We start from the raw sequence: 18,509 nt of genomic DNA, 5'->3' as shown, positions 1-18,509 counted from the left end.
TCTCCCACACGATCTTACTGCTGGTGGAAAGATCAGGGGGGCATCCAGGAACATTTATTGTGCGGTCCCGCCCTTCATAAATCCTGAAGGCGGTGGTATATCCTGACCCGCTTTCACACAATTTGTAGAGCTTAACGCCATATCTTGCCCTTTTTGAAGGTAGATATTGGCGAAAGCTAAGTCTGCCATGGAAGTTGAGGAGGGATTCGTCCACACTTACATTCTGCTCAGGGGTGTAGAGTTGCAGAAATAAATTATTCAGGGAATTTATTAGCGGTCTTATTTTGAACAACCGATCCCGGTTTGCATCGGTACTTGGGGGGGCCTGTGCGTTGTCATTGAAGTGGAGGAACCTCATTATTGTCTCATAACGAGACCTGGGCATTACTGCAGAATATACTGGGGTGGCTTGGGCGGGTCTTGTTGACCAGTAAGACCTAATGGAGGGCTTTTTGACAATACCCATATTTAGGGTGAGCCCCAAAAAATTTTTTAATTCCTGCAAATTGGTGGGCGTCCAATCTCTGGCATGGGTGGATGAAGGTTTCTGCCTTATATATTGCGTGGCATATAAATTTGTTTCGTGGACAATCTGATTTAGGATGTCGTCCGTTATAAATAAATGGAAGTAATCCATTTGGACAAAATTTGTATTGTCCACGGTTATGCCAGGAGTGGCCGTAAATCCGTGGATTCTAGGCCCAAAAGATGGGGCAGGTGCCCATACAAGAGCCTGGACTGGAGGGACCAGGCTGTCCCGTGCTACAGCGCTACTTGGCCCTGCACTTTCATGTTCTGCAGTTTCGACTGCATCAGGGACAACGTCCCCTGAAGATGAACCTGAAGTGACGCTGTCATCGTCACTACCTAAAACAGGTTCCATCTCGGACGCCATCTCTGATGCGGTCTCCGACTCAGACCACAGCATGGCGTATGCCTCCTCGGCGCTAAACAACTTCCTCGCCATAACGTAACTAACACTAACACTAACTAAACAAATTTTTTTTTTTTTTTTTTTTTTATAAAACACACAAACTAACTGCTATATATATCTACACTACCGCTAACAAAAAAATAAACCGCTATTGCTATATATATTATATATATGTGGATATATATATAATTATATACTCCCTACCTGCCTATTCTAATAGAATAAAAGAAAGAAAGGTAGATAGATAGAAAAAAAGATAGATGGATAGATAGATTGTATAGATAGATAGAAATCTATCTATACAGAGAATGTTTTAGTGTAACTGTATTTTTTTTCACTGTATTCTTCTGGCAGCAATTCTCCCGAGTCTCTTCTTCTCCTCAAACTGAAACAATGTTTGAGGAGAAGAAAAGAGGCAGGAGATTTACTGCCAGAAAAGTCAAAATAAAACAAATGTGGTCGCTGTGATAGGTTTTCACAGCGACCACATGATCAGGGACCATCAGATTGGTCCCTGATACTCTGCCCAGTGCCCAGAGCTGTTGGTAACAGCGAGGGCACAGGGCTGTGTGCACGCGATCGCGTGCACACTGTTTTCTATGCAGAAATGCATGTGATCGCTGTGATTGGTTGTCACAGCGATCACATGTTCAGGGGCCAAAAGATTGACCCCTGACATTCTGCCCAGTGCCCATGGCTGTTAGCAACAGCCAGGGCATAGAGCTGTGTGCACGCGATCGCGCGTGCACAGTCTCTGAAGTGCGGCCGTATATATACTATACGCCGGACTTTAGAGACCCTGGCCGCTGGCCGTATATTTACGGCCAGCGGTCGGGAACCTGTTAAAGGCTATGGACACCTTTACTTAGAAAGTTGCTGAATTTCAGGGCAGTCTTTATTCAAAACTTCCTACCCTTTTTCTGCTGTAGAGTCTGTGTAACTCCTTCACCTAGCTGGTTGTCCTGTTGTTTCTGACAAAGATCCGATAGAATACTACTGGCTGTGTCGGCCCTTTTGCTCTCCTCCTAGCTTCTCCGCGTTCGAGATAGCAGCAGCAGCAAGAGAGAGAAGGTTGTACAGGGCAGGTCAGCGTGTGGCGAGGGGGTGGAAAGCATCCGAGCTTTTAGTATCAGAGTGAAGATGGGGAGGAGAACACGCATGGCAGACTCTGCAAGGGCAGGAGAGAGACAGGTCACTTAGGCTGTGTAGAGAGAAAGGAGAGCACACAGGGCAGAGGAGAAAAGTCTTCAACGTTTAGTGTATGTGTCTGCACAAGGAAGAAGAATCCCCTCATGGGACTGTAGAAGGAGAAAACAGTACAGGAATGCAGCTGTGCTGATGCAGGAGAGCTAGTGAAAACACCAGCGTCCTGGGCACACATAGCTCACATCCAGCATATATTACTGGGAGAGGGAAAAAGTCTATTGCCTGCACCTTGTTTCAGACTTCATTTGTGGGGGTTTGAAAATCAATGAAGATTCCAACCCGTAGCGTAGTGCACTTTCTTTAAAGGGGTTATGTGGGGACTAAAGTATTCGCAGTGTATTCACTATATACATTGCATTCCCCTGTCGCACTGATTGAGATTTTTATAGCGCTTGTAGGCGACCGGATATCTAGTGGCACAGTCTTCCTTCTTGACGACACGTCTCTCCGTCATTTGACCGGCCCGTTGTACTGTGTTATCACTGTGCTACTGTTTATACATATAGTACAGCGGGGCCGATCACATGACAGAGCCGTATAGTCATTCAAAAAGGCTGTGCCACTAGACTTCCGGTCCCTCGCCAGCGCTATAAAAATCTGTTAATCTTAATCAGCGCGACGGGGGACTAGAATGTATATTAGCGAGTGTACTCGCATACTGCCGTGACGACACTGCTAATACTTTTCGGTCCCCACATAATCTCTTTAACTCCAGATAACCACTAACAAATATAAAAATCATGTTGCATTTGGTATTTAAATCGGCATTAGATTATAACTTGGTAAACATCATATTTTATTTTCAGGTAACAAGACTCTGTGATTTATCAGTGGAAGGGGATTCTGTGACGTCAGTAGGTTGGTCTGAAAGAGTGAGTAAGGTTAAGATTCATGGTTATGGGTCTTGTGATTGTGTATTTTTACAAAGCTGGAAACTAATTGTTTCGTACATGTTCTGTATATAGATGCCCTATTTTACAGTTATTTAACCCCTTGCCCCTGCAGCTGTTTTTGGGGTTTTTGTTTTTTCCTCCCCACTTTCCAAATGCCTGGGGGAAAAAAAAAACCTGTAAAAATGACATGTTAACTTAACAACTATCCATAGAAACTTTAAGCATGTAAACAATGGAGTGCTACAAAGTGTCTCCAACTAAGCCAAGTATTATTAGATTAAATACAATATGCTTTAAGTATTTTACTAATGTACTCAATGGTAAGCTTCGTGTCAAACATTTTATCTGGATATGTATGACCGCCTTCATATTCCCCGGGGATAGATGATAGCTGATCTTTGGGGGTTAAAGGGGTATTCTGGGAATCCACAATTATCTCCTATCCACGGGATAGGTGACAATTTACTGATCACTGGGGGCCCCACCGCTCGTGAGAGAGGGGAGTCCTGAACCTTTAGATTTTCCTCCCTGCCCCCCCCCCCCTTCCTCGCAGTGAGGAGGAACTTGAATTGAGCGGCAGACGAGCATGCGCCCGCCGCTTCATTTATAGTCTGAGAATGACGTAAACAGCTGAGCACTGCTTTTTACGTCATTCCCATAGACTATGAATAGAGCAGTAGCGCGCATGCTGGACCGCGCTCCATTTAATGTCTTCACTGCGGTCAAGCAGTGAAGAGAAACGGGGTTTGGGACCCCTGTTCTCACGATTGGTGAAGGTACCAGCAATCAGGAAATTGTCACCTATCCCAAGGATAGGTAATTTTTTGTTCTGGCACAACCTTTATAAAGCAGCTGGGGATGCTGCCGTTAGGGGTTTGTAAAGATGGGACAAACCCTTGAAGTGGAATAGGTTAGTTGTTCAGATTTTATCAAATCGCTTTTAATACGGAGGGAACGGGGGATTTAGAGCTCCGTATCGAATAAATGGTGCTCCTACCGCTAATGAATTTAATTAGTAAAATGCTTTAAAGGATTCACCAGGACTATTACATTGAATTGCCTATCCTTGGGATAAGCCACCAATGTTTGATTGTTGTGGGTCCGGACTCCGTTACCTACATCAATCAACACATTGAAGGGGGCCACAGCATTGGTGAGCACCAGATCTCTGCAGCTGCCTCCCCCCCTATTCACTTGCGCACGTGACCGCACATTGTGTTGATTGGCGGGGGTTCCCGAGGTATGACCCCTGCTTACCAATAAGTGCTGGCCTATCCTAAGAATAGCCCATCACTGTTCTAGTCCTGAAGAACCCCTTTAATGGATGCTAATAATATACTTCCAGCGAACATTTTATTTTGCTGACAAAATCATTGATCGTTATTCTTTTTTATGTCTCATTCTGTTTAGATAAATTCTATATTCATGTTATTTTGTTTGCAGGGAAATCTGGTTGCTGTAGGGACTCATAAAGGTTTTGTACAGATTTGGGATGCGTCTGCTGGGAAGAAGCTCTCCACTCTAGAGGGGCATACAGCCAGAGTTGGTAAGACTAGTTTTAATGTCATGGCTGTATTGTGTACTGGTCAAGTGTTTCTTTATTTTTTCTGCATATTCCATAGCTACTTTTCTCCGTTAAGTGTTAATAAAAAAAAAGTTTCCTTGTGTTAAAAGGAGAAAAAAAAGTGTAACAGATGAAGCCGTTCCTCCATGTTGATGCTGCAGTGACTGTAACCCCTTAATGACTAGGCCGTTTTGCGCGTTAATGACCAAGGATTATTTTTTGTTTTCTCACGGTCGCATTCCAAGAGTCGTAACTTTTGGTTTTTATCCCGTCGACATAGCCATATAAGGGCTTGTTTTTTGCGGACGAGTTGTATGCTTTAATTGCACCATTTTTGGATGCTTATAATATATCAATTTTAACTTTCCTATTAACTTTTATTTTAGCATTATCCAGCATTGATTTTCACGTTCTAAATTGACGCCGTTTGCTATGCAGCGTAAATAACATGTTGCCTTTTATTCTATTGGTCGGCTCGATTAAGAGGATACCAATTATATAACGGTTTCCTACGTTTGCACAATAAAAATTCCAGGAGCCGTAACTTTTTTAATTTTTCCGTCAATTTAGCCGTATGTGGGCTTGAGTTTTGCGTGCAAGGTGTAGTTTTCATTAGTGCTATTTTGGGGTACATGGGATTTATTGAATAACTTTTTTAATTTATTTTTATGGGGGGGGAATGAGAAAAAAAAAGAAAAATCGCAGTTATAACAGCCGTGCTCCTGCCGCTAAAGTGGCAGTACCCGCGCGATCAGAGGACGGATATATCCGTCCTTATGCGGGAACTAGCTTCTGCATCCATCCTTCGTTGTAAAGGGGTTAAAAATAATTCCTCATAATGGCAATAATTTGTTAAAGCCTTGTATCCACTTTAACACATCTAAGGCTCTGTTCACAATAGGATCAAAGCTTCCCCTTATACAGGATTCATGATGGATGCGCCAGATTTGTTTTGCAGCGCATCCTGACTGAACAGATTTGATTTACTTGCGTTTGTCAGGTTTACGTCCATTTTTACTGAATAAAATTGCGATCTATGCAACATGCAAACGCAAATCTGACAAAAGAAAAATAACAAGTGTGAACAGAGCCTTAGGGCTCATGCGCACGGCTTTTTAGTATGATCATAGATTTATTTATACCAGCTTTCCTTTTAACAGTGTTATTATTTCTACCCGTTATAGGTGCTTTGGCTTGGAATGCTGATCAGCTGTCCTCGGGAAGTAGGGATCGCATGATCCTACAGAGAGATATCCGAACTCCACCTGTACAGTCTGAAAGGAGGCTACAAGGGCACAGGCAAGAAGTTTGTGGCCTCAAGTGGTCCACTGACCATCAACTGCTTGCATCAGGAGGGAATGACAACAAGGTATTTTTATAAAAAAAATATAAAAATTTGGGTAAATGTCAATACTGTGAGAATTTTTTGCCGAATTCCATGTCAAATTGTAAAATGTATTCTGTTTCTTTCAGCTCCTGGTATGGAATCACTCAAGCTTGACGCCTGTCCAGCAATATACAGAGCACCTAGCGGCAGTGAAGGCAATTGCTTGGTCACCTCACCAACATGGCCTGCTTGCTTCAGGAGGGGGCACAGCTGATCGTTGTATCAGATTCTGGAACACACTCACTGGTCAACCACTTCAGTGTATAGACACTGGTTCACAGGTCTGCAATCTGGCCTGGTCAAAGCATGCTAATGAACTGGTAAGGGCATAGTATGTTACCCCTAAGGGACAATTCACTATATATTTGTATGTGTATAGGCGACGTTCACCTGCAGTGGACAATATGAAACTGCATATAGGGATCAGAACAGCTATACTATTTAGCTTTTGTTTTTTTTTTGCATGTAACAGCAGTGTTAACCCCTTCCTGACATTTGCCGTACATGTACGTCATGGAAAGCATTGACTTCCCGCATCTTGCCGTACATGTACGCCGAATGTTTGGGACCGGCTCAGAAGCTGAGCCGGTGCCATCATCACCGGATCTCAGCTGTATCTTACAGCTGACATCCGGCTGTAACGGCGGGGACCGAAATTAGTTTCGATCCCCGCCATTAACCCCTTAAGTGCAGCGCTCAAACGCGATCGCTGCACTTAAGGTGTTTGCAGCTCATCGGAACCCCAGTAATGAAATTGCCGGGGTTCCGGTGGCTGCAATGGCAACCGGAGGCCTAATACTGGCCTCCCGGTCTGCCTAGCACCGAAGCCGGTCAAGATCCGCCCGGCGGCGGAGCCTGATCGGCTTCCGTAGCTGCCGGCAAGATGGCGCCGGATCAGGAGCTGATCCGGCGTCATCAGCGGTGGAAGTCAGCTGTACTGTACAGCTGACATCCACCTGTAACGGCAGGAACCGGAGCTAGCTCCGATCCCTGCCATTAACCCCTTCGATGCAGCAATCGAAAGCGATTGCTGCATCGTAGCGGTTACTAGCAGATCGCCAGCCCTGACAGGCAATCGGGACTGGCGATTGCTGTTATGGCAACAGGAGACACAATGGTCTCCTGCTCTGCCATTACAGAAGCCGATTTAGGCCCCGCCGGGAGGCGAAGCCTAATCGGCTTGCTGTCAGTGAATGACTGACAGATCTAATACATTGCACTACATAGGTATGTATTAGAAAAAAAATAAATCTGACCGTTGAACCTTCAAGTCCCCTAGTGGGACTTGAGAAAAAGTGTAAAAAAAAGTGCAAAAAATAAAAGTTTGAAAACAATAAAAGTTTCAAGCAATCAAATAAAACACAATCCCCCTTTTACTCTTATCAAGTCCTTTATTATTGAAAAATAATAATAAACCATATGTATTTGGTATCGCCACGACCGTAACGACCGGAGGTATCAAAATATTATATTATTTATTGCACGCGGTGAACAGCGTAAAAAAAAAACGTAAAAAACGTTACCAGAGTTTCTGTTTTTTGGTCACTGCCCTACAAATATTAGAATAAAAAGTGATCAAAAAGTCGCACGTATCCAAAAATGGTTCCTATATAAACTATAGCTCGTCCCGCAAAAAACAAGCCCTCATACACCTCCGTCGACAAAAAAATTAAGACGTTATGGTTCTCACAACTTGGCAACAGAAAAAATACATTCTTTTTACAAAAGTAATTTTATTGTGCAAAAAGTTGTAAAACATAAAAAAGTGCTATAAATTAGGTATCGCCGGAATCGTACTGACCCGCAGAATAAAGTGAACATGTAGTTTATAATGCGTGGTGAACGCTGTATAAAAAAAACCCGAAAAAAGCTGGGCCAGAATTGCGTTTTTTTGTTTACCTGGCATCCCAAAAAATGGGATAAAAGGTGATCAAAAAGTTGCATGTACCCCAAAATGGTACCAATAATAACTACAGCTCGTCCCGCAACAAACCAGCCCTCATACCGCTACGTCTATGAAAAATAAAATAAGTTATGGCTCCAATAAGTCAGGAAATAAAAAAATATGCAGTTGTGCCCGAGGGGAACATTTCTTCTGTTTGAAGAGGCGATTTATCAAGGACCTAAAATTAGGGAACCAGGAAAGGGAGAGCCCAAACATATCCGCTGGAAGCGACGGTGCCCGTATTATACCAGGACAACACTTCCTAGCAAAATTCCCCAAACTACAAAGGCGCGGAGTGTGGACCAAAAGGGGGATAAGAAAGGACGCCATATATCAGTGCGACACCGGCCTGTGCAGAAAGGATTGCTTCACAGCGTAACACACATCTATGGATTATTTTATTGTTTTTTTTTTACCCCATTATTATACCACCTGACTATGCCCCTTATATACTCCGCCCGGCTTACATGTGCCCTACATTATAAACGGAAACACCAGTAAGACTCCAAACAAAACTACTACCAAGCAAAATCCACGCTCCAAAAGCCAAATAGCATTTCCTCCCATCTGAACCCTACAGCGTGCCCAAACAGCAGTTTCCTTCCACATATATGGCACCGTCATACCCGGGAGAACCCTTTTAGCAATTTTTGGGGTGTGTGTCTCCAGTGGCATAAGCTGGGCACGACATATTTGCCCCTGAATGGCATATCTAGGGAAAAATATAAATTTTTAATTTGCACCATCCACAGTGCATTCATTTATGGAAAAGACCTGTGGGGTGAAAATGCTCACTACACCCCTTAATAAATGCCTTGAGGGGTGCAGTTTCCATAATGGGGTCACTTCCCAGGGGTTTATTTTTATTATTTCACATCTGAGCCTCTGCAGTTGTGAACCAATACTTTGTAAATCGCCAAATTAGGCCTCAATTTTACATGGTACGCTTTCACTCCTGAGCCTGGTCGACTGTCCAGGCAAGAGATTAGGGCCACATGTAGGGTGTTTCTAAAACCAGGAAACCCAGCATAATAATTAGAGAGCTGTCTTGTTATGGTGGCACAAGCCGGGCACCACATATTGTCCACATATCTGTGGAAAAAATCCCATTTTCACTCTGCAACATCGAGTTCACACTAATTTCTACAAAACACCTGCAGGGTTAACATGCTCACTACACCCCTAGGTAAATGCATTGAGGGGTGTAGTGTCCAAAATTGGGTCACTTCTGGGGGGTTTCCACTGTTTTGGGCCCACAGGCGCCCAGAAACCAATCCAGCAACATCTGCACTCCAAATGGCGGTCCTTCCCTTCTGAGCCCTGCCGTGTGCCCAAACAGCAGTTTATGACCACATATGGGGTATTGCCGTACTCGGTAGAAATTGCTTTACAAATGTTGGGTTCTTTTTTTTCCTTTATTTGTTGCGAAAATGAAAAAAATTTGCGCTAAAGCTACGTCTTATTGAAGAAAAAGGATTGTTTTTATTTTCACTGCCCAATTCTAATAAATTCTATGAAACATCTGTGGGGTCAAAATGCTCACTACGCCCCTAGATGAATTCCTCAAGAGGTGTAGTTTCCTAAATGGTGTCACTTTTTGGGCGTTTTCATTGTTTTTTCCCCTCAGCGGCTTTGCAAATGTGACATGGCCGCCGCAAACCATTCCTGCTCAATGTGATCTCCAAAAGCCAAATAGCGATCTTTCCCTTCTAAGCCAAGCCGTGTCTCCAAACAGCCGTTTATTACCACATGTGGGGTATTGTTTTACTCGGGAGAAATTGCTTTACAAATTTTGTGGTGCTTTTTCTCCTTCAGTTCTTGTGGAAATGAGAAAAAATAAGCCTAACCTACATTTCTTTGAAAAAATGTAGATTTTTATTTTCAGGGCCTACTTCCAATAATTTCTGCAAAAAAACTGTGGGGTCAAATCGCTCACTATACCCCTAGATAATTTCCTCAATGGGTGTAGTTTCCAAAATGGGGTCACTTGTGGGGGGTTTCCACTGTTTTGTCCCCTCAGGGGCTTTGTAAATGTGACATGGCCTCCGCAAACCATTCCTGCTAAACTTGAGCTCCAAAAGCCAAATAGCGCTCTTTCCCTTCTCAGCCCTGCCGTGTCTCCAAACAACCATTTATTACCACATGTGGGGTGTTGTTTTACTCGGGAGAAATTGCTTTACAAATTTTACGGTGCTTTTTCTCCTTTAGTCCTTGTGGAAATGAGAAAAAAAATCGCTAAACCTACATTTTCTTTGAAGAAATGTTGATTTTAATTTTCACGGCCTACTTCCAATAATTTCTGTAAAAAACCTGTGCGGTCAAAATGCGCACTACACCCCTAGATAATTTCCTTGAGGTGTGTAGTTTCCCAGATGGGGTCACTTTTGGGGGATTTTGACTGTTTTGGCACTGCAAGAGCCCTTCAACCCTGACATGGTGCCTAAAATATATTCTAACAAAAATAAGGCCCCAAAATCCTCTAGGTGCTCCTTTGCTTCTGAGGCCGGTGCTTCATTCCAGTAGCACGCTACGGCCACATGTGGGATATTTCCTAAAACTGCAGAAACTGGGCAACAAATATTGAGTTGCATTTCTCTGGTAAAACCTTCTGTGTTATAAAAAAAATTGTACTAAAAATTTATTTCTGCAAAAAAATATGAAATTTGTAAATTTCACCTCTACATTGCTTTAATTCCTGTGACATGTGTAAAGGGTTAAGACATTTTCTAAATGCTGTTTTGAATACTTTGAGGGGTGAAGTTTTTAAAATGGGGTGACTTTTTGGGGGTTTCTAATATATAAGGCCCTCAAAGCCACTTCACAACTGAACTGTGGCCCCTGTAAAAATGGCCTTTTGAAATTTTCTTGAAAATGTGAGAAATTGCTGCGAAAGTTCTAAGCCTTGTGAGGTCATAGAAAAATAAAAGGATGTTCAAAAAACGATGCCAATCTAAAGTAGACATATGGGTGATGTTAATTAGCAACAATTTTGTGTGGTAAAACTGCCTGTCTTACAAGCAGATACATTTAAATTGAGAAAAATGCTAATTTTTGCAATTTTTCGCTAAATTTTAGTGTTTTTCACAATTAAATACTGAACATATCGAGCAAATTTTGCCAGTAACTTAAAGTCCAATGTGTCACAAGAAAACAATCTCAGAATCGCTTGGATAGGTGAAAGCATTCCGGAGTTATTACCACATAAAGTGACACATGTCAGATTTGAAAAATGAGGCTCGGTCAGGAAGGTCAAAAGTGGCTAAAGAGGGAAGGGGTTAATGACCAAAGCTGACATCCATTGTATAAAAACAGATACTTTTTTTTTTTTTTTCTTCAAAGGAGACTTAAAGTGTAGCTAAACGTTTGACAAACTTCTAACATGTAATAGTGACATGTCAGAAGTTTGGATTGGTGGGGGTCCGAGCACTGAGACCCCCACCAATCTCTAGAACGAAGCTGCTGAAGCGCTCGTGTGAGCGCTCAGCCGTTTTCGTGTCTGTTCGATACATTGGCTTTCTGGAAAAAGCCGGAGTACGGGCTCATAGACTTTCTATTGAGTCCGTACACCGATACATTTATTTCCGGAAACAGCCGAACAGACACGAAGCGGCTGAGCGCTCGCACGAATGCTTCAGCTGCTTAGTTCTAGAGATTGGTGGAGGTCTCAGTGCTCTCACTGACATGTCAGAAGTTTGTCAAACGTTTAGCTACACTTTAAAGAGGTTGCCCAGTTTGAAGGCTGTTTCTTATACTGCTGACCTATCCACAGGATAGGTCATCAGTATATGATCGGTGGGTCTCCGACACCTGGACCCTGCATTTATCATCTTTCCCAGTTCGCTTCCGGAGCCTGGAGACATGCAGGAGTTGGTGCCGGAAGCAGATGGCTCAAGGCAGAGTATAGCAGCTGTGCTTCAGTACTGCAGCTCTGCTTTGATTGAAGTGAATAGCTGCTCTGTGACCGGAGCCATCTTCTGGAACAGCTGATTAGTGCAGGGTCCTGGTGTTGGACGCCCACTGATCATATACTGATATCCTGTCCCGTGACCTTTTTTCGTGGAGAAGTCATCCGTATAAAAAACCGCACCCAACCTGGACAACTCATTTAAATATTTTTCTTAAAGGGAATGTGTCGCTAGAAATATTTTTTTTTTTTTTAGTTAAACAATCATTATTTGAGTGATTACACATTGTTTTAATGATTCTAGATTCTAATTTATAACATTTCCATGTGCTGGCCATTAGAGGGAGCAGTTCCCAAAATTGCAGCATGGTCAATGTGGTAAAGCAACCTCATTGCTTTATGCTGCAAATTTGGGGTAGACATTCTCGCTCTAGTGTCCTCACACAATCCCCCCTCCCTTATTCTGGCTAGTGCCAGGAGAAGGAGGGATTTGAATCTTCAACTTCAAACCTCCTACAATGTGTGCCGCCATTTTCTGAGCGACTGCACAGTGTAGGAGGATTAGATACAGTGCTAATCAGACAGTATAACACTAACATACACAAACATAATACACACATCACATACACAAACATAACTTACCTGCTCCTGCCGCCTACGCTACTATTCCTTGCGCCTTCGCTTCCTTTAACATATGGCTGGAAGCCGCCATCTGACTGTCCGGCAGCAGCTTCCGGTCCACATGAAAGTGGCGCTGGATTTCGCTCTGCTAACGAACTTTGTTTTGGTCTGTGTGGTAGCGGCGCATGCTCCGTTCCCACACAGACTGCGTACGCTGCAGTGACTGGAACGGCTCCCGTTCGTATACAGAGATGAACAAAAAAAAATGGCAGCCCCCATAGAGAAGTAAAAGTAAGAAAAAAAAAAAAAATAAGTAGAACACATGAACACAAATAAATTAAATTTATTTTAACCCCTTAGTGACCAACAATACGCCTTTTCACGTTAGTCACTAAGGGGTCTTAGGCTAGGCTGACGCCTTTTCACGTGAGCCTAGTCTAAGTCCTGCACGGGTCCCCCGTGCAGGCAGGAGCCGGGGCTCTGCTGTCTGAAGACAGCTGAGCTCCTGCTCCAACGCCCGCGATCGACGTTTAATTTGATCGCGGCCGTTTAACCCGTTAAATGCCGCCGTCAATAGCGACAGCGGCATTTAACTAGTTTACAGAGGGAGTGAGCTCCCTCTGACACCCATCGGCGGCCCGCAAATGCAATCGCGGGACTCCGATGGGGTGTCATGGCAGCCGGGGGCTTGATAAAAGCCCCCAGGTCTGCCCTGGACATATGCCTGTTAGGACGCGCCGGAGGCACGTCCTAATAGATTGCCTGTCAGATTTACACGGACAGGCAATAATGCTCTGGTATACGAAGTATACCCAAAGCATTATAGCAGCGATCTGAAGATTGCACAGTAAAGTCCCCTAGTGGGACTAATAAAATAAGTAATAAATGTGAAATAAAGATTAATAATAAAAATTACAGTAAAAAAAAACAATTTTTTTCCATAAAAAGTGGTTTTATTTAGTAAAAGTGTAAAAAATAAATAAAAGTACACATATATGGTATCGCCGCGACCGTAATGACTCCATTAATAAAGTTAATATGTAATTTAAACCGCAAGGTGAACACCGTAAAAAAAACCGCAAAAAACAATGGCGAAATTGCAATTTTTTTCCATTGCCCCGCAAAAAAGTAATAATAAAAATTAATCAATAAGTCTCATGTACCCCAAAACAGTACCAATCAAAACTACGTCTCGTCCCGCACAAAACAAGGCCAAAAAATCACTACATTGATGGAAAAATAAAAAAGTTACGGCTCTTGGAAAGCGACGATGCAAAAACAAATAATTTTAGTTCAAAAGTGTTTTTATTGTGCAAAAGTCGTAAAACATAAAAAACCTCTACATATGTGGTATCGCCGTAATCAGACCGACCCATAGAATAAAGGTAACATGTTATTTACACCGCAAAGTGAACGGCGTCAATTTAAAAACGCATAGAACAATGGCGGAATTTCAGGGTTTTTTATAATCCCCCCCCCCCCCCCCAAAAAAAAGTTAATAAAAGTTAATTAAGAAATTATATGTACCCTAAAATGGTGCTATTAAAAAGTACAACTAATCCTCATACAGCTATGTAGACGAAAAAATAAAAAAGTTATAGCTCTTTGAATGCGACTATAGAAAAACTAATAAAATAGCTTGGTCATTAGGGCCTAAAATGTGCTGGTCACTAAGGGGTTAATATCACACGAAAAGCAATATTTTATATATATATATATATATATATAGATAGATAGATATAAAGAAAATCATGACCCCTTCCCTTTAAGGAAGTTTTACTGTATAACAAGTTCAGACCAAATGTGTATTTTTGTCATATGTTGTTGTGATAAAATACCTAGATGCGTTCTGTATATAGCTTGTTCATGCTTTGTGTGGATAATGTGGCCCATAAAATGCTTTAATCGTACGCTGTCTTTTTTCGCATGCAGGTGAGCACACATGGCTATTCTCAGAATCAGATCCTAGTGTGGAAGTATCCATCTCTTACACAGGTGGCAAAATTGACCGGACACTCTTATAGAGTTCTTTATCTTGTAAGTGCTTTTTGGTTTTGCCTTTTACAATTCCTTTTTTGTTGCAAGGGTAACCTGAAAAATAAGCTGCTCAAAGGTAGTCCCACATCCTGGGTGAGAGGCTTTTTGTAGCCACTCATTATTGGGGCTAATTGATGGGGGTCTCGAATAGGGGGACCCCTTCTATTAACTCAGATTGCCCCAATTGAAAGTGGGTCACCTAAGGACCCTTTCGCACTGCGTTTAAGGTTTCTCTTTGATGTATACGCCGGAAAATACTCCCAATGTATACAGTGATGGATGACCGATATTGGCATCCATCACCAAGTGACTATTATGGGATCCATTAAACGGATATGGTGTGAACTATCGTTACCTTTAATGACATCCGTTAAACAAATCCCATTATCTAGGGGTGACGCAAGCCACAGTTAGGCATCTCATTTACCCGTTTAACGGATACGGCGTGCAAAGCTATTAAAAATCTCATGACCTACAGGTTAAACGGATGCCTTTGATGGATGCCGTACAGTGGCATACTCCCCTTCCCTTCCCTATGAGCCAGAGCAGAGAGCTGCTGAGTAACAGCGGACCCAGCCTGTCCTGGTATTATACATTTATTTGACGCACCTTCTGGCAATAACAGCTGATCACTGGGGGTTTAAGAAGCTAGCTTCATTGTTTGTTTTGTTTGTTTTCTCCATGATGAGACAACTTATGGATTGTGTACATTTTTTTTTTTGTTTTTTTTGTGTCCTTGTATGGTGTCTATATAGTATGTTGTGCTTCATTTATTGGATTTATTAGATTTTTTCAATTTTTCTGTACTTTTTTTTTTTCATAGGCCATGTCTCCCGATGGTGAAGCAATTGTCACAGGTGCTGGAGATGAAACGTTGAGATTTTGGAATGTTTTTAGTAAAACACGATCTACAAAGGTGAGGAAAATCTAACTTTTTTTTTTTTTTTTTCGTTATGAATATTGCTTAAAAAGTGACTGCACTTTGACATATCAAAAGCTTGATTATAGAGACATCTCAAAATTTTGGATGGGTCAGGGCACGTAGGTGCTGAAGTGCTCGGCTGAGCGCTTTGCACCTGGGCTGGGATCAGCACTCCTCATCCTGATGACGGCTCTCAGACTTTCTATGTAGGCCGTCTTCAGCATGACAATGAGCACTGATGACACCCAGAGATGACAATCGCTTCCCTGAGTGCTTCTGCACCTTTGTTTCAGCAACAGTGGGGGTCTCTGCACCCGGAACCCCACCCATCCAAACTGTTGATATGTTTCTGACATACCAAAAGTTTGAAAGTGTAGTTACTCTTAAATTTTACATTTAAGCGGTTTTCACATTAGTAAATGTACCAGTTTGTCAAGACGACCTAAATTTTGGAGGACCCTGTGAGATCATGCATTACATGTACACACCATCGATTTTAAATTGGTGCATGACATGCACTCTCTGCATTCTGCAACATTTTCAAATCTATAGCATGCCCTGTGTTGTGAAATCCGCTGCCAAGTCTACAGTACATTGAAATCGGCATGTATTGCATACAGGTTTTGGTGCAGATTTTGAGTGAACTAATGCTTTAGGAGGGATGAGGACTTTGTAGCGGTTCGGTTACACCATCACCATATATGAACAGTGACGTCAAGGGATTTCCCAAGACAGGAGTCCCCGGCAGTGACGTCCAGGGGCTTTGGCCGTGGATTCCGCTCCTAGAGGGAGCCCCAGTGGCGCTATCTACAGGGCGGTGGGGCACATTCTACATGGGCACTGTGGCACGATCTACATGGGCACTGGTGTTTTCAGTGGGTTGGGATGAAAAACCCTGACAAATGAAATTCATCCTCAAATGTTTGTTTTTTTCAACGGTCACGAAAAAACACATGACAAACGGCGGTTAAAAACGGTCAGACGGATCGGATGAATGGATGAAAATTCGGAGACACACTGATGCAAAACGACCATGAAAAACCAACAGTTGATCTGTTAACTGGCCTTTTTTTTTTTTTTTTTTTTTTTAAAGCGTCGTGTGAATGTAGCCTTATAGCCCTCTTCACTCTTCCCTCACAGCGTTCCAGGCGGACAGAGAGAAGACTAATTGTTACAGAGCTGCAACTGTGTGTGTATTACAATTACCCAAAAAGTGTTTTCGTTTTTTTTTCACATTTTTTGTGATTTGTCTGCTTATATTAAAAAAAAACAGTTTTTTTAATTAATTTAACTAATCTAGAAAATGGAAGCCTCCATATGACTTGTAAAAAATATTGTGATATTCAAAGCGGTTGCAAAGATATTATCGCTTAAAGAAGAGCATATCAGAAATTTAAAATTTGACCTGGACACCGGGGCATCAATGACCCTTGGTCACGAAATAGTTAACAAATCTGCTTTATAGTAGGCAAACTCTATCAGTCTTACATTATACTGTTGAAAGTTGTCAAAACGTTGCATGGAGTTCATTTCTACTTCTCTCTTCTAGGAATCGGTCTCCGTTCTCAATCTCTTCACCAGGATACGATAAACAATCTCCTTCATTCGCTGACCGTTTCCTTCTTCTTTCTTCACGGAGCCTGGAATTTATTGCTTTCCAAGCCACCCAAGAGACTAATGTTCTGTGTACAGTTCAGGGTTTCATCAGAAGCCTATACAGGCATGGGAAGCATTAAATAACACTGTTCTATCGCATTCGTTTTTCCATCGTTGGTGGAAGGAGGAGCCGCGTGTTTTTCATAGAATGGGCAGTGGGTATAAGCAACCCTACTGATTCATGTTCTATAGATATATATTTAAGTGCGTGTATATAAATGCTTATCTATATCTTATTGTTTGGGATTGACCCCGCCCCCGAGGAATGGGTTGCAGCACTGTCTAGCAGCTAGAAAGTTACCATCAGAAGGCCTATTTTACACTTTTTTGGGACCACGCTTTATTTTATAGAGGCACAGAGAATCCCCATACAAAACTGTCTTGTTTGCATGCAAAGGATATGATATAAGATATATAGTACCTACTCATTACAACTCTACTTGCAACTTTTCACATAACTTTTTTATTTGTGAATATATCTGTGCTCAGTCTGAGGTGTGGTGGGAGGGTGTAAAAGGGGGGGGCTTATTTTATGAAAGTGTGGATGAAAGATGAGTCTCATTGTAGAAAAATATCTGTTTAGTTTTGTGCAGTTTCTTTTTTATGGTTGTTCTGTATTTTTAATGTTAATTTAAAATATCCTTTTCTAGATCAGTCTAACAAATTGCCTGATCTTCTTCCCTGCTATATCTTTTATTTTTTATTTTTTGCATCGTTTTGCACGACGGAGGACTTTAGAGAAAGAAGAAAGTCTGCAAGCACTTAGTTTTGGAGTTATAATATTAACAGTAAAAGGGTTGGTGTAAGACCATGTTTGATGCCGTTATGCTAAAATTGGGGTCCTCCATTATTTTTTTTTCTCCCCAGAAGTGGGGCATGTAAATTTAATTCTTCTTTGTTTTTAAAGAAAAAAAAAAAATGCCACTTGTTGAACTGTGAAGGATGTGTTTTTTTGTAACTGACAATTTATTTTTGTAAGTGAGTCAAATGGTCCATCTAAGATGTTGTAGTACCATAGGGCTAAATTTATATTAGGTAATACTGCAGTTGGGGATACACAGACTTTATTACATCTGTGTCATATGTTTCCTTTACTAATGAACAACAATAATCTATAATGGTATTTATTCAACTATATAACAAAAGGAAATTTTCATTTGCAGTGAATGACAAAAAAAAAAAAAATCTTATGTACATAAGTGGAATTTTTACTCCGTCTTTAAAGGGTATTCTTAACTCCTTTAAACACATTTATGGTATATCTGTAGGATATGCTATCAATGTCTGATAGATGCAAGTCTAAGCTTTGGGACACACACACCCTCCCCTACACGCACGCCCACACACGCACGCCCACTTCCTACACACACACACACACACACACACACACACACACACACACCCCCCACCCCTCGGTGGCAAGGTGGTTGGTAGTACAGA

At 42.0% G+C, this 18,509-nt stretch overlaps 1 protein-coding gene across 4 annotated transcripts in view; it reads left to right on the top strand.

Moving 5' to 3' along the window:
- Positions 1-18,002, top strand: part of FZR1 (fizzy and cell division cycle 20 related 1) — a 59,549-nt gene extending 41,547 nt beyond the window's left edge. For 3 of the 4 annotated variants that reach the window (XM_075862765.1, XM_075862775.1, XM_075862747.1), the window contains 8 exons: positions 2,947-3,012; positions 4,477-4,579; positions 5,782-5,966; positions 6,071-6,304; positions 14,387-14,491; positions 15,315-15,407; positions 16,554-16,602; positions 16,963-18,002. In XM_075862765.1, the coding sequence (XP_075718880.1) occupies positions 2,947-3,012; positions 4,477-4,579; positions 5,782-5,966; positions 6,071-6,304; positions 14,387-14,491; positions 15,315-15,407; positions 16,554-16,602; positions 16,963-16,964 (837 nt within the window). In that variant the 3' untranslated portion in view covers positions 16,965-18,002. The remainder of the gene's footprint in view (positions 1-2,946; positions 3,013-4,476; positions 4,580-5,781; positions 5,967-6,070; positions 6,305-14,386; positions 14,492-15,314; positions 15,408-16,553; positions 16,603-16,962) is intronic. The other variant, XM_075862757.1, reaches the window with a different exon arrangement.
- Positions 18,003-18,509: the final 507 nt, after the last annotated feature.

Source organism: Rhinoderma darwinii, chromosome 1 (genome assembly GCF_050947455.1).
Source record: "Rhinoderma darwinii isolate aRhiDar2 chromosome 1, aRhiDar2.hap1, whole genome shotgun sequence".
NCBI lineage: Eukaryota > Metazoa > Chordata > Amphibia > Anura > Rhinodermatidae > Rhinoderma > Rhinoderma darwinii.
Note: the sequence above shows the minus strand (reverse complement) of the source record. Positions and strands in the feature narration are given on the sequence as shown.